Source organism: Schistocerca gregaria, chromosome 3, assembly GCF_023897955.1.
Source record: "Schistocerca gregaria isolate iqSchGreg1 chromosome 3, iqSchGreg1.2, whole genome shotgun sequence".
Lineage (NCBI taxonomy): Eukaryota > Metazoa > Arthropoda > Insecta > Orthoptera > Acrididae > Schistocerca > Schistocerca gregaria.
Window position 1 is genome coordinate 914,656,316 of NC_064922.1, and position 16,105 is coordinate 914,672,420.

The following is a 16,105-nucleotide window of genomic DNA, read 5'->3' on the forward strand; positions in this document are numbered from 1 at the left end:
CCTCCACATCGACTGTGAATTCCACGTTTACACGTTGGATCTCTTCTGCACGAAAGTTGAAAGGAAAATCTACGCACTAGAGGGAGGGGTTTTGAAATCTAATAATAAACATTGAAGAAGTTACAGCAAAGAAATAACGAGACATGAACAGTGAGACTTACCGAGATCAAGAGCACGCAACACATTCACGACCACAGATGTGGATTTTAAACCGTTTCCTGTGTTGGTTTAGGCAATTGCTGAGCTGGTCTGCAATCTCCATCTAATAAAACTTGACTCGCCAACAATAATAATCCTACTGGAATGACTGAATCACAAGCAGCACAGACTGAAGAGTGGAAGTGACAGGAGTTTGTGCTGGCTTATGCGTTTCTTAGGAAAATATGCTAATTATGAACAACACAAACACCAAAAACAAATCAAACAGGCAACAAACTCTTCTGTTAACAAATGTATTCATTAATCATAGAACTTTAACAGAAAATCTATTAAAGAACTTCACCATGAACAGAAAAAAACCTTCAGTGAAAGAAAAGTCTACACTTGTGATTCAAAAAACAGCAATTAAAAGCATGCATAACACACAATCAGTCGTAGGAAGACTTGTAAGTGCAATGTAAACACCTGCGATTCTCATAACAGTAATTAAAAGCTTTCTCAATGAATCGGCAATGACCACAACAAAGGGTTTAACTTGAAAGATTATTACACTTTCAGCTGAAACTATATAAGCCACAAAGTAACTGAGCTCTAGCTGACACTCTCAAAAGCCTCACAGACAAAATGCAACAATGAAATTATAACTCGAATGAATAACGTAACCACAGGCGTCCACAAGAGGCACTTGCCCTTCCCCGGCTTCACCTGGAATGTGAAGTACAGAACTTTTATTCATTACATAAGATTTCACACACATCTGAACATTCTGTAACCCTGTATACTAGTTCTTCCCGCGTATCTACGTCTACAACCACACCCCGCAAGCCACCTGTCGGCGTGTGGCAGAGGGTACCTTGAGTACCTCTATCGGTTCTCCTTTCTATTCCAGTCTCGTATTGTTCGTGGAAAGAAAGATTTTCGGTATCTGTGGGTGGGCTCTAATCTCTCTGATTTACAATTTAGCACATTATGAAAGTTTTCTCAGAAGAAAAACATTTACAATCAAAAGTCACGTTATGCACATGACCACGTCCGGTTATGTAGCACTCACAGATGATTTTTAAAGCTTTCAAAATCACTGTATATAGTACAATGTACGCTATCACATCTGTTTAGGCCGAGCGGTTATAGGCGCTTTAGTCTGGAACCACGCGACCGCTACGGTCGCAGGTTCGAATCCTGCCTGAGGCGTGGATGTGTGGTGTCCTTAGGTTAATTAGGTTTTAGTAGTTCTAAGTTCTAGGGGACTGATGCCCTCAGATGATATGTCCCACAGTGCTCAGAGCCATTTGAACCATTTTTGAACATCTGTTTACGTTAGCTTGGCATCTTCCACTAATATTGATTATCTACCTTATACGGCGTATATGGTGAGTTGTCCCAATAATATTGATGATCTACGTTAGAAGCCGTATATGGGGAGTTGTACAATATACGCCGTCTACGGTGAATCATCAATATAGAAAGTTTTTTATCGACTAAAATAGATTACTCCTTCTCATTTTCAACGTGAGAAAATTCAACAGACTTCCTTAACTTCGCCTAGCTTGAAGTCTCCAACTCTTATATGCTAACTGCTACCCTCATTACTTTCCTCATTACTTTCATCTTTCTTCAGTTCACTGCCAAACTAGTTATATCTATACTCCTTACTCTGTTCATCCCACTCAACACTTCCAGTAATTCATCATTACTGATTTATAAAATTTCAGTATCCAGAGATGCAGAAAAAAATTAAAAACTTACAGATGCAAATTTGCTTATGCATATGCATATGCATTTGCATATGTGATGTGGATGCGAATATCATACCCTTATTTGCGCAAACGTTTATTCGTGGAGTCTAAACATATATGTAGAGAACCCACTAATTTCAAATTATTGTATTACGTTGTGTTTCGAGCGACATCGATGACAACTACATAAAGCTTCACGATGGATAGCAATCCATTTCCCATAAAGTTCTACACTCGACGAAAAGTATGCAAGATGAAACCGAAAAGTGGTGCACGATAAGGAGGTGGAAGGAGGGGGTAATGTGTAGCGGGTTCGGCGGGCACCGCCCATCGCAGGAGACAAGCCGTTCTTGGAGAGCGCCGTATGGTCGGATGTGGCGGGGAAGACGAGGCCGGTCCGCGCTATATAAGCCGCTGGCCAGCCACACACTGGGCAGGAACAGTTCAGTCCGACGCAGCAGCAGCAGAAGACATGAAGGTCCTGGTGAGTAGCCGACAGCGCACAGTGGCGGGGGCTCTGAAGCCCAGGGGCCAGGGGTCACACGACAGAGAGCACGACACGCCTGCCTCGTCTACCGCCGTTACAATACACAGTCTATCACCAAGTCTATTCACACGACATTACATTTGTAGTTCTGTCATAGAAAAGAACCGAACTCAAAGAAAACTTGACGTAGAATGTTCATTGAATCAGCCACGAACCACACATCTGCTTCCAGTTTGGAGAATGTTTCTACGCGAATATTTCTACATTTTACATCCAATCAAACGACCTTCATAGTTACATACTCAGTTGCACTTGCAATAAACAATTCGCAGAATAATGCTGCCTTCCTCCGTGAGTTTAATTGATGAACCGTTCTGAAGTATTTTTCCCATGTGTAAATAAGCTAGGGACAGTGAATCAAAAGTGTTCTCTTTGTCACGAATACTGTATCAGGACGGCAAAATATATCACGAAAAATAACACGTCTTTTTTAACGCTTAAAAAGAATGATTCCTTCGCAGCTTATAACCATGTCGATAATCATAATGCAACTTAGGGATGTAAAACAGTGGTGGTAATAGCGATGGTGGAATTCAAAATTGGAATTACAAAATTGATCGACAAAAAAAAATCTTCGTTCGTAATAATTATAGATTCGGAGAAAGTTTTCGACAACTCTTTAGAATTTTGGAGTTATCCGAGAAAAAAAAAAGTACTCCGTCTTCAGGCCACGAGTGGCATACCGGGACCGTCTGACCGCCGTGTCATCCTCAGTGGAGGATGCGGATAGGAGGGGCGTGGGATCACCACACCGCTCTCCCGCTCGTTATAGTATTTCTGACCGAAGCTGCTACTAATCGGTCGAGTAGCTCCTCAATTGGCATCACGAGGCTGAGTGCACCCCGAAAAATGGCAACAGCGCATGGCGGCCTGGATGGTCACCCTCCCAAGTGCCGACCACGCCCGACTGTGCTTAACTTCGGTGATGTCGCGGGAACATATGAGATAAAATATAGGGAGAAAAAAGTACTTCGCAACTTTTTCAGAAATCAGATTGCATCCAAGTGTCTAAGAAGGTGAAATGTGGGCTGTAGTTGAGAAGCAAGGTAGACAGCGTTGTACTCTATCATCCATTTTGTTTATGCACAGAGCAAATAGTAAAAGGAACCATGACACAACCGGATAAGTAATTAAAGTTTCTGGAGAGAAAAAGAAACCTTAAACCTTGCCAATGACACCGTAATCCTAAGAAATGCATTTTCTTGGCTCATCAGTGAACTGTGTGTATAGCCCCTTGAAAAGAAGATACAAGGTGGACATTAACAAAAGTAAAGGAAGGGCAATGGAGAATAATAGCGTTGACAAGATCCAATGTAATTTGTTAAGAAGTCTTTTCTGAAGTTCTCTGGCATTGTACGCATATAAATCATGCACGTTCAACAGTACAGTACAACAACACTTTACCAACGACTCTCGCCTGTATCTCTGCTGATGCGCTGGGCGCACGTCCCTTTTCAGTGTACGAGACGGATATAATCTACAGACTTCAGAAAGTTGTGCCCTGTAGTTCAGATCTTCGTGTTTACTGATTTAAGTTTCATAATACGTTCTCCAGTTTAAAGCCTTGTTATAAATGTAGTCATTCCTTCCCCACTACATCTTCCAAGTGTTTGCTTTATTCATAACTTCTCTTACTTGGGTTTCAATTTCCTTTGCATTGGTCATTCAGCTTTTACCTGAATAACTTTTACAATTCAATGACCAAATGATTGCATAATGAATCTGTAGGTACCATCCTGTCACTTATCCGACTGCTGTTGTCCTTTGATAACACTCTTGTGTGCGACCCTTAATTTTCTATTTTTGTGAGTTACACTATCTACACTGTTTAACGTATTTTTATTTGTCGGGATATATTATGACTAGTGCTATCATCAAATCTAAAACTCAGAACTCACGAAACAAGGTTGAGTGTCAGTTTCGAAAGTTGCCAATGAACTTTTTTTCAAATGCTTAAAGTTTTAGATCTAATGGTAACACTATTCAAAACATGTACTAAATAAAAGTATACTAAGTTATTCGCAAAAGTTCATTATGCCTAGAGCCTTATTTCAGGAAATTGTTTTCTTTATTAATAAATATTCTCATGTCACCTACTATTCAGAAAACTCGTCCCCACACAGTCAGAAAGTTCTTTCTTGGCATTCTCCTTTCAGTGTCTGTAACTGATGATTTGCCTGTGGCAGCATTCATAGTCTAGAGTCGCTGCACTTCAGTCGATGTTGATTCGAATGCTAAGAGTTAGCCACACAGCCAATATTCGAGTATTTCATTATTGAAATTCGAAAACTAGAAACCAAATTTACAGTTATTTCTGGTGCTTTATGGTATAGAAATATAGAATAATACTTTGAAGTTTGGGTGCTGTGGTGCTCTGACATATGTGATGAAAGTGATTTTTTGACATGTATCATCTAAAGCTGCTTGTATTAGTTCTATTTATTCAATCACTTTTACTTCACAGGATTTAGGTATTAGCCACCATTCATCTGTGGCTAGAGCATATATAGTCGATAAGTATAAAAATAAATCATCTCTTATTATAGGTATAAGCTCTTATGTACAGCTTCATGAAAAGGGTGTTTGAAAAAGAACTCACTAATGTTAGGTATAAATTTAATGGGAAAATTAATGAAAAATTACTTCAGTGAGTAGATGTCATGAAAGAGAATTTCTTCAAGTTTTGTTTAGTGTTAGTAGACTTCAACGTGGGATCCATTTGTTGCCCTACACACGTCGAGACGATATTCGACTTCTCGCCACGTATTTACCAACATTTGAGGGGTAACTGTCCTATCCGCTGCGACGATTCTTTCCCGTATATGATTGATGTCTATGATCTTTTCACTGTACACAACATTTTTTATGTGGCCCAAAAAGAAAATCTCCAGGGGGTTAAGTCTGGGCTTTGTGGTGGCTAGCACTACCTAAGTAACAGTTGCAATTTGTAGGCGAGCAACGTAAGTCTTTTACGCACATCATACACCTTTAGGCACCCCTAATTGCAGACTAAGTCTGGCCAATTATTTGTCAGGCTCTTCAGAAGTTCTCGGTCGACCCAGTGATTTTGCTTTTAAAACACTACCGGTTTCCTTGAAATGCTTTAGCCAATGACGGATAGTTTTTGCTGTAGGTGGTTCACCACCATACTGACGTTTCAAATTGCGTTGCAATGTTATAGCTGACTCAGTTTTCACAAGGAAAATAACACACTGCACTTTCTGTTGCAGAGTACATATTGTTGCTAAGTTGCTCTGCAATTAACTGCAAGCACGACTGGACTGAACTGAGGGAGCAGAGGGGGGAAAAGAACATCACTGGTGTCGTCTGAGGGTGAAGTAGACCTGCCAACTGCAGGGGAGCCAAACTTGGAGAACTGATGACCCAAAAACCACAAACTAGAAAAGTGTATATCACTTTGTACAGATACTAGGACACATTAAAACTAGGAAGTCCTTTTTCAAAGACCCTGTATTTAGTTGCACACAACAACATACTGCAAAGTGTCTGGACTACGAACGTTATTGACTTCCACTGACATTTCATAGCACGTCATTGTGAATATCTCCCAGCCATAACAAACACATTCAAATCACTTCATAGCAGTTTCTTCCACACATGAAAACAATAGATCAGAAAGTGTACATAGAGGTTACAGTATAAGATTAATAGATTATGCATTTTAATATCCTTTGACGATGTTTGATATAGGCCACAGATGGCAAGTGTGAATGCACCCGCCAGGGTAGCCGAGAACGCTAACGCAAAGCTTCCTGGACTCAGATAGGCGCGCTGACCCCAGATCGAATCCACCTGGCGAATTAACGACGAGGGCCGTTGTGCTGGATGTGATTTTTAGGCGGTTTTCCACATCCCGCTAGGTGTATACCAGGCTGGTCCCCCTGTTCCGCCTCCATTACACTGTTCGCAGGCATCTGAAAAATTTCGCACTATTCCCTGGCTTACACTCAACGCAAACAGTTAGGGTGAACCAATTTCTTCCCAGGGGGTGCAGGAAGGGCATCCGGCCACCCCTTAACCATAACATGCCAAATCCGATTAACGATGGCTGACGCTGCATAACTGCGGGACAAGGCTCAAGTGATAGAATGGTGCTAATGCCTGTAACTGTCTTAACAAACAATTTTGACCAAAACATCACAAAGTAAATAGAAACAAGTTTTGTTGAGAGTTCTCCAACAAAAAATCTTCGTCATTGCGTACAGCAACACTTTTTCACAGTATTATTTCTCAGAAAGTAGTAGCCCTTCAGAGTTCATTTTTCAATATCCAGGTCTATCTACTTCAGAGCTCATTTTTCAATATCCAGGTCTATCTACTCTTAACATCCGGCGCATTGTCTAATGCGTACGCTGCCTGCAGGTGATCCTGAGCTCCGTGCTGGCCGTGGCGCTGGCCAAGCCCGGCTACCTGGGTCTGGGGGTCCCCGCCGCCATCCCGGTGCCCGCCGACGCCCCCGACGTGGCCGTGGCTAAGGCGGCGCACCTGGCGACGCAGGCGGCGGAGGCGGCGCGCAACACGCTGGGCGTGCCCGTGGCCTCCGTCGTGCCCGCCGACGAGCCCCACGTGGCCGTCGCCAAGGCGGCGCACCTCAACATCCAGGCCGCCGAGGCCGCCCGCAACACCCTGGGCGTGCCCGCCATCGCCGCCGCCCCCGTCATCGCCGCCGCTCGCTACGCCGTAGCCGCCCCCGTCATCGCTGGTCCCGCCAACATCGTCATCGGACCTGGCGGCGTTCCCCTGGACACTCCTGAGGTATGTACTCCTACATCGTTTCCTGTACCCCCTTTACAACAGTATACATACCATGTAGTGAGATGACGTTGCTGATGTGCCCTCCCTTCACAGGTGGCCAGCGCCAAGGCCGCCCACGCCGCCGCCCACGCTCAGTCCTCAGCCCTGGCCGCCGCCACCCCCGCAGACCCCGTGTCTGGGCTGCCCCTGGCCGCCGTCTACGCTGCCGGCATCCCCGCCATCCACCACGCTGACGCCATCGCCCACCTCCAGTACAAGGCCGCCCTCCTCGGTTAGAGGATCACTGCTACAAATGACAGTCATGTACCTTTCACTCCTGTAAATAAACTGTAATTTTATGAAAAGCATTTAATATTCATTTGCCCTTTCCATTAGAAATAACTAAACAAAGAACCTCGATGATGAAGCCCAAAGGGCCACACTATGTCGCTGGTTGCCACATCTCCTTTTGCCATACAGCACCATTTGGATTCCATATGGGGAGAGAATGGATCATCACACTCGTCTCCAAGCCGTAGTTGGGGTTCCAGACTTCCAAACTGTTACATCTCGTTCAAGTAATTACTCAGACGAAATTGTGAGCCTCAGTGGATCCCACTCCAGTCCTCCCACTGAGAAAAATCCCTTTTATAACTTAACTGAATACTCCACATGGTAATCAAGGCACTGAACACTGAGATACAGAGGATTAACTGTAACAATAGCTCACAGGAAAAACATGAAAAAGAAATATCAGTTTCATTGTTTTACATCATTTGATTCCAAAACCAAACTGACATTAGAAAGAAAGCAAAATGGTTACCAAGAAAGCTACGAATTTGCCCCCAGTGGGGCATAATAGAATATTTCCAGAACGAGAATTTTCACTCTGCAGCAGAGTGCGAATATGAAACTTCCTGTCTGATTAAACACTGTGCCTGACTGAGACTCGAACTCGGGACTTTTGCCTTTCACGGGCAAGTGCTGTACCATCTGAGCTACTCAAGAACTACTGATGACCCAACCCTACAGCTTCAGTTCTGCCAATACCTCGTCTAGTGGCTTCCATACCTCACAGAAGATCTCCTGCGAACCTTGCAGAATTAGCACTCCTCGAAGAAAGGATATTGCGGTGACATGTCTTAGCCACAACCTGGGGAATGTTCCAGAATGAGATTTGCACTCTGTAGCAGAGTGTGCGCTGATATGAAACTTCTTGACAGGTTAAAACTGTGCGCCGGACCGCGAAAGGCAAGGGTCCCGAGTTTGAGTCTCGGTCCGACACACAGCTTTAATCTACCAGAAAGTTTCATAATAGAATGTAGTCGACTTTATACTTAAACGAGAAATATAATATTTAGTTCACATCTGACAAATGCAGAACTACCCTGGTTAAAGCTCTCGGAAATGTCTTTGGACACCCTGTATAAGGATGCAAGAAACATGGATGGGAAAGTGAAGGCCATATATCACAAGTAATTTGTTTCTTCCCAAAGTCCAACAATCTTTTATTGCACAGATACAATAAACGTTGATTAGCTACAGATGATTCAGACGGATACTGCAAAATTTCTTCAACTCAACGAGTTGATGATTACTTAGTTAATTTAAAAGAATAAAATGCACCAATTGTGGAAGGAACACGTATTATGTTCAAGTATAATGACTTTTCTGGAGACTACAAATCTACTCTGTATGAATCAGCATCGGTTTGGAAAAAGACGATCGTGTGAAACGCAGCTCGCGCTATTCGTCCACGAGACTCAGAGGGCCATAGACACGGGTTCACAGGTGGATGCCGTGTTTCTTGACTTCCGCGAGGCGTTCGATACAGTTCCCCAGAGTCGTTTAATGAACAAAGTAAGAGCATATGGACTATCAGACCAATTGTGCGATTGAATTGAAGAGTTCCTAGATAACAGAACGCAGCATGTCATTCTCAATGGAGAGAAGTCTTCCGAAGTAAGAGTGATTTCAGGTGTGCCGCAGGGGAGTGTCGTAGGACCGTTGCTATTCACAATATACATAAATGACCATTTGGATGACATCGGACGTTTACTGAGGCTTTTTGCAGATGATGCTGTGGTATATCGAGAGGTTATAACAATGGAAAATTGTACTGAAATGTAGGAGGATCTGTAACGAATTGCCACATGGCGCAGGGAATGGCAATTGAATCTCAATGTAGACAAGTGTAACGTGCTGCGAATACATAGAAAGAAAGATCCTTTATCATTTAGCTACAAAATAGCAGGTCAGCAGCTGGATTCAGTTAATTCCATAAATTATCTGGGAGTACGCATTGGGAGTGATTTAAAATGGAATGATCATATAAAGTTGATCGTCGGTAAAGCAGATCCAGACTGAGATTCATTGGAAGAATCCTAAGGAAATGCAATCCGAAAACAAAGGAAGTAGGTTACAGTAAGCTTGTTCGCCCACTGCTTGAATACTGCTCAGCAGTTTGGGATCCGTACCAGATAGGGTTGATAGAAGAGATAGAGAAGATCCCACAGAGAGCAGCGCGCTTCGTTACAGGATCATTTAGTAATCGCGAAAGCGTTACGGAGATGATAGATAATCTCCAGTGGAAGACTCTACAGGAGAGATGCCCAGTAGCTCGGTACGGGCTTTTGTTGAAGTTTCGAGAACATGCCTTGACCGAGGAGTCAAGCAGTATATTGCTGCCTCCTATGTACATCTCGCGAAGAGACCATGAGGATAAAATCAGAGAGATTAGAGTCCACACAGAGGCATACCGACAATCCTTCTTTCCACGAACAATACGAGACTGGAATAGAAGGGAGAACCGATAGAGGTACTCAAGGTACCCTCCACCACACACCGTCAGGTGGCTTGCGGAGTATGGATGTAGCTGTAGATGTAGACTAACAAGCAGGTAGTACAATGAAATTTAACTCAAACAAGAGCTTAGCGCTGGGCAAACAATGACTGCAATGATGCTATAGAGTACAATTCCAACATTTGGCCGGCCAACGGGGACGCTTAGAAATAACATTAATGAACATAGCTTACAAAAAGTAATATAAAAGTACACAAGTGTGGTATAAACACAAATATCCAATATTTGATTCATCGGAGAAGCCTATTGGGCATAATCAAGATACTGGCGTGGAAAAAGAATAATATACCTCTTAACAAATTGAGCACATACCAATATTGAAACTATTACGTTATAGACCAATATTAAAATTGTTAGTTAAAAGCATCTTCAAACAGGAAAAACATGGAAAGGGCAGGTACAGGCAGCCAGGTCTGAGTAAGATGGTTTAGAATAGTGATCATTACTGGTTAAATTAAAGCCTGATAGCTACGAGACAGAAACTCAACTTATGAGGGATACAAACCAGGAGGCTGCAACGTCTCAGAGGCTACGTTGAGCAGCGCGGAGTGGCCGTGCGGTTTGAGGCGCCATGCTCGGATTGCGGGATCCCTCCCGCCAGAGGTTCGAGTCCTCCCTCGGGCATGGGTGTGTGTGAAGTTAGTTTAAGCAGTGTGTCAGTCTAGGGACCGATGACCTCAGCAGTTTGGTCCCTTAGGAATTCACACACATTCGCTACGATAAGACGGGATGCGGTGCACCGCCCGAGCACACATACACAGCCCGCGCGGTCAGGCTGCGCCCGAAGAAGCGGCGGGTGACATAACATCCCGGGGAAGCGCCTCCAAACGCTGCGAACAACTCGGACAGCCGAGAGCAAACATATAAATGATGCGCAATAATCCTAGAACATATTAAAAACATCAGACCAAGACAAGAAGCACAATGTGAGCGTGGCCCCAAGCCCCAACCAAACCTTACGTATTACAACAAGAATTTTACAATAAGAATAACTACGAGGATTAACCGGTTAATCTCACAATAAAAATGCAACAACACGTTAATGTAATAACCAAGAAATCACAGAGTATTCAAACACAGTTACTTAAGTGACTTAAAAGGTAACAGGCAAATCTCAAGGTCCAACACTCAGACAACTGTAATAGTAGTTATATTTAAAACAATAAATATAAATTTTCTGCAAAAGGGCCAACTCTTACCCAAATGAGCCAAGATTCGTTGGGCCGCTAGTGTTTACCTACCGTGGCCGTAGGCAATTGTACAGGGTGGTACATTGATCGTGATCAGGCCAAATATCTCACGAAATAATCGTCAAACGAAATGCATGTGCAAACATTACGGAAGGCGAACTACTCGCTGTTGAGAGGAATGTAGTTACATGTATTGCCAAATGCACTGAGGTTGACGGACTTCATTTTGAGCATTTATTGCATTAATGTGGTGTTTACAGGTAATCATGCTTTAACAGCATGCTTTCTCAGAAATGGTAAGTTCGCAAAGGTACATGTATCATATTGGAACATCCGAAATAAAATGTTCAAACGTACCTATGTTCTGCATTTTAATTTAAAAACCTACCTGTTACCAGCTGTTCATCTAAAATTGTGAGCCATATGTTTGTGACTATTACAGCGCCATCTATCACAAAGCGAAAAAAGTGGCCCAACTAAAACATTCATATTTCTTTACGAACTACACGAATATGTAAAAAAATTGGGGTTCCTCTTTAAAAAAAAACGCAGTTGATATCCGATTGAACTATGGCAGCGCCATCTAGCGGGCCAACCATAGCACCATCTGGTTTCCCCTTTCAAGCTAGACGAGTTTCGTTTATTGTAGTTTTTTCGTTTGATGCTTATTTCGTGAAATCTTTGGCCCGGTCACTATCAATGGACCATCCTGAATAGTCGCTACATTAATCACCGAAGCAACAACTTCCAATACATATAAGAAGCAATCTCGACCTCAGTGGTCACTAATACACTTGCCGGCCCAGAACATATGACACTTAATTTCAGGCCCGAATGAAAAGATAATCACATACTGAACAAGCTACCATTAAAGAAAATTTTAAAACACATCAGATAATTGGAAACAGAGGCAGCACAAGGTAAATTTAACACCTAAGACAGGGTGATGTAGAACCATAGGAAATCCAGCGCAGCGGGAGAAACTTCAACATAGCGGTTACCTTATACCTTATAGACGGCGCCATAAATGAACAGCAGTCCAACACCCACATCTGGAACTATGCCTTTTTAATCCAGGGTAAATCAGCTGCGTCGACATTGGGCCCAAGTTTTGCCGACCACCACAACTCTACCGACCACCGGCTGCCTAGGCAATCGTGAGCCCGTAAGCTCAGTGAAGAGCTCACCGTACGTCACATGTGCCTCTTGTGTCTCTTTCCCTGACTGCGACCGACGGCCCATTATTGTGGTCAACAAGCAGCTCCAAATTCTGCAACCAAAGACCCAACTAAAAGGCGACTAAGTGCAAACTGGCGACTAGACAGAGACGGATAGCACCAGTAGGGTGCAAAACATAGAATGAGCCGACACGGCTCACTCATGCACATCAGAAATGAAGTAAAATGAAAATAATGCCAGGATCACCCAGCTCTTGTTAAAATTATAATGTTGGATTTTGACAGATGAAACGTGGTGGTGACTTACACATCCAACTATACATGCCCTGTATAACAACCGCCAGGTTTAGATAGCAGGAAAAGATCAAACAAAAAATCCTTGGAAATTCTGGTCATATCTAAAGTCAATGAGCGGAACCAAAGCATCCATAGCACCTCTGGTGTGTCAGTCTTGTACTGAAACTGAACACAGTAGCCACAGATAGAAAATATTACAATTTCAGTTGAGGATTCTACCATAAAGTCGCACATTCATAAATCTAAGCATTTTGAAATAAGCATATCCGGTACAGAAAAACAGTTGGGGATACTCAAAGTGGAGAGGGCTCCAAGCACTACAAAATTCTTAGTAGATTTTATATTGAATACGCTACAGAATTAGTACCTTTAGGTTATATTTGAAGTGAATATCTTCTGAAGAGTAGCAAACCCATGTTTCTATCGAGGATGAAAGAACAGGTGTCAATAATGACAGACCAGTATTGGTTACGTCGGTCGTAGCACACCAGAGCATGTTTCAAGCTTGAAGACTGTGGAATTACTGGAGGGTAACAACCAAGAGGAAGGGAAGGTTACGTTCTACCACTGCACCATCTCGCTCAATACTATATGAACGGTCTCGCAGGATCACAACTTTTTCCGTAGAAAACCACTCACATTAAATACTACCTACTTACGCTGTGAACAGATATATTGTCTTCTAAGATTCGCGGAATGGATGACATATTGTAGACTAATAACCAAGATCATATACAATATCTTTGCAATTTTGCTCGATGGCTTGTGCTCAATGATAGCTTCCCTTCGGATTGGCCGAGCGGTTATAGGCACTTCTGTCTGGAACCGAGCGACTGCTACGGTCGCAGGTTCGAATCCTGCCTCGGGCATGGATGTGTGTGATGTCCTTAGGTTAGTTAGGTTTAAGTAGTTCTGACTTCTAGGAGACTGATGACCTCACGAGTTAAGTCCCATAGTGCTCAGAGCCATTTGAACCATTTTGAACCTGAATACTTCGGTGTTATTTAATCTCTACACAGCAGACGTTCCGAAACTCACCTGCCATAAATTCCAGTACACAGATGACGATAAAATTTTATATCAGAGTGAAGATCTAACAAACAGCTTCGCTAAGCTTCATGAATGTTGTAAGACATGACGTCTTAAGCCTAAAGTTTCTAAAACGTACGTACACTTCTGATCGTTTCCGGCGGGACGTTTCCGCCAGAGTTCAGGCCGGATGGCGGGGTATGGCCGGAAACTAGACGTTCCCTGCAGCCACAGCAGCCGGTCCATCAGAGCGTCCACGCTACTGCATCCCCCACCATGGTCGCACTCCACACACGACAATGGTGTGTCGCTTTGGGGGGGGGGGGGGTGAAGGAATGTTCTGGCGTAACCACAAGCCCAACGGTATGCGGAATTGGACCGCGCCGCGCCAGGAGCGGCACCTGGAAGTAGGGGGTATAAACGGCGTTCCTGGTAACCTCCGCCGCACCTATCGGCACGGGGTCGCGGACGTTAGTTGGCAGTGACGTGTGTCAACTTGCCTGAATAGTTCACATATCAAGGACTCTAAATTAGAATGCAGTGCCCCTCGTTTGCGATTACTATTTGTAAATCTCCAAAGTTAAGTATTGTCAATTGTTTTCTAGAAATAAAACTACTAATGTATATGTTTGAATTGTTGTATATCATTCCGAGAACGCTGCATCCCATAGGCACCCTATTAGCGACGAGTGGGCAAGACCCCACAGAATCGGTAAGTAGGGTAGAATGCTCCAAATTTTTTGGAGTACATATTCATGAAAACTTGAAACGGAAGGAGCATATCACTGAGATGGTCAGACAATTAACTTCAGCTAGATTAAAACTGTGTGCCGCATCGAGACTCGAACTCGGAACCTTTATCTTTAGTGGAAAAGTGCTCTAGCAACTGAGCTACCCAAGCACAACTCACACCCCATCCTGACAGTCTTATGCCGGCCTGTAGCTCGTCTCCTACTTTCCAAACTTCACAGAAGCTCTCTTGCGAACCTTAGAGGACTAGGATTCCTGGAAGAAAGGATATTATGGAGACATGTGAGGAGGAGGCGTGAGTCGTGCTTGGATAGGTCAGTTGGTAGAGCACTTGCCCGCGAAAGACAAAGGTCCCGAGTTCGAGTCTCGGCCCGGCACACAGATTTAATCTGCCAGGAAGTTTCATAGCAGCGCTCACTCCGCTGCAGAGCGAAAATCTCGTCAATTACCTTTAGCTACCTCTGAACATTTCAGCTCAATAATGTCGTACGAAATAGTTTTCTGGTGAAACTCATCACTCAGAGAGAAAGTATTAATTGTACAAAAGCAAGCAGTAAGATTAATCATTTAGTGTTCCTCCACAGACGTCATGCAGGTACCTATTCAATGAGTTAGGCACATTAACTGTGCCAGCACAATACATTGTCAACGGCCTTGCTGTAGTGGTAACACCGGTTCCCGTCAGATCACAGAAGTTAAGCGTTGTCGGGATGGGCTAGCACTTGGATGGGTGACCATCCGGTCTGCCGAGCGGTGTTGGCAAGCGGGGTGCACTCAGCCCTTGTGAGGCAAACTGAGGAGCTACTTGATTGAGAAGTAGCCGATCCGGTCTCGGAAACTGACATACGGCCGAGAGAGCGGTGTGCTGACCACATGCCCCGCCATGTCCGCATCCAGTGACGCCTGTGGGCTGAGGATGACACGGCGGCCAGTCGGTACCTTTGGGCCTTATTGGTCCTGTGTGGGAGGATTTTAGTTTAGTTTTAATCACAACACATTTATTCGCTATTGATGTTGGTCATTAATAACCCATCACAATTTGAGAAGAACAGCGATGTACATATCTACAACACTAGATGGGAAAAAACCTCTATTGCTCATTGTTAAAAGTGTTAGTGGCTCATACAGGAGATCATTATGCAGCAACGAAAATTTTTTGATCATTTACCCAATAACATAAAATGTCTGACAGGTTCTCTTGGACTACTCCTTCTACTCCACTGACTAATTTCTACTTAAGAACTGGTAACCAGCACAAAAATATTAGTGTAATTGGCTAAGTAGGACTAAGAATAATAATGTGTTCGTCGATGTTAACACCAATCATGTATAAATATCCTGCAGACTCATTTCCACATCATTTCGACAAGAGAATCGTTCGGATGATCTACGGAACATGTAACTAACTGAGAAACTAACAAATAAATACTGTCCGTTCCATCCCGCTGGGCATGTGTCGAACCATCGAATCATTGAGCAATCAACCCTCATAATGTCAACTCCACGCGTAAGGCTGCCACGATTCTACCGCCATCGTGACTGAACGGGTCCAGAAGCCACAGGATGGGCCGAGAGCCGAACTCAAGCCCGGCCAGCCCTCA

The 16,105-nt window shown here is 43.6% G+C and overlaps 1 protein-coding gene across 3 annotated transcripts in view; it reads left to right on the forward strand.

The window, feature by feature from the left end:
- LOC126355446 (cuticle protein 18.7-like) overlaps nt 1-16,105 on the forward strand; it is a 156,871-nt gene that overhangs the window by 109,122 nt on the left and 31,644 nt on the right. Inside the window, exon 3 of one of the 3 annotated variants that reach the window (XM_050005756.1) lies at nt 7,312-7,562. The exons of 1 other annotated variant lie outside the window; for it this stretch is intronic. In XM_050005756.1, coding sequence (XP_049861713.1) covers nt 7,312-7,494 — 183 coding nt within the window. In that variant the 3' untranslated portion in view covers nt 7,495-7,562. Of the gene's footprint in view, nt 1-2,300; nt 2,380-7,311; nt 7,563-16,105 lie in introns of those variants that run through there. One more of the 3 variants, XM_050005757.1, reaches the window with a different exon arrangement.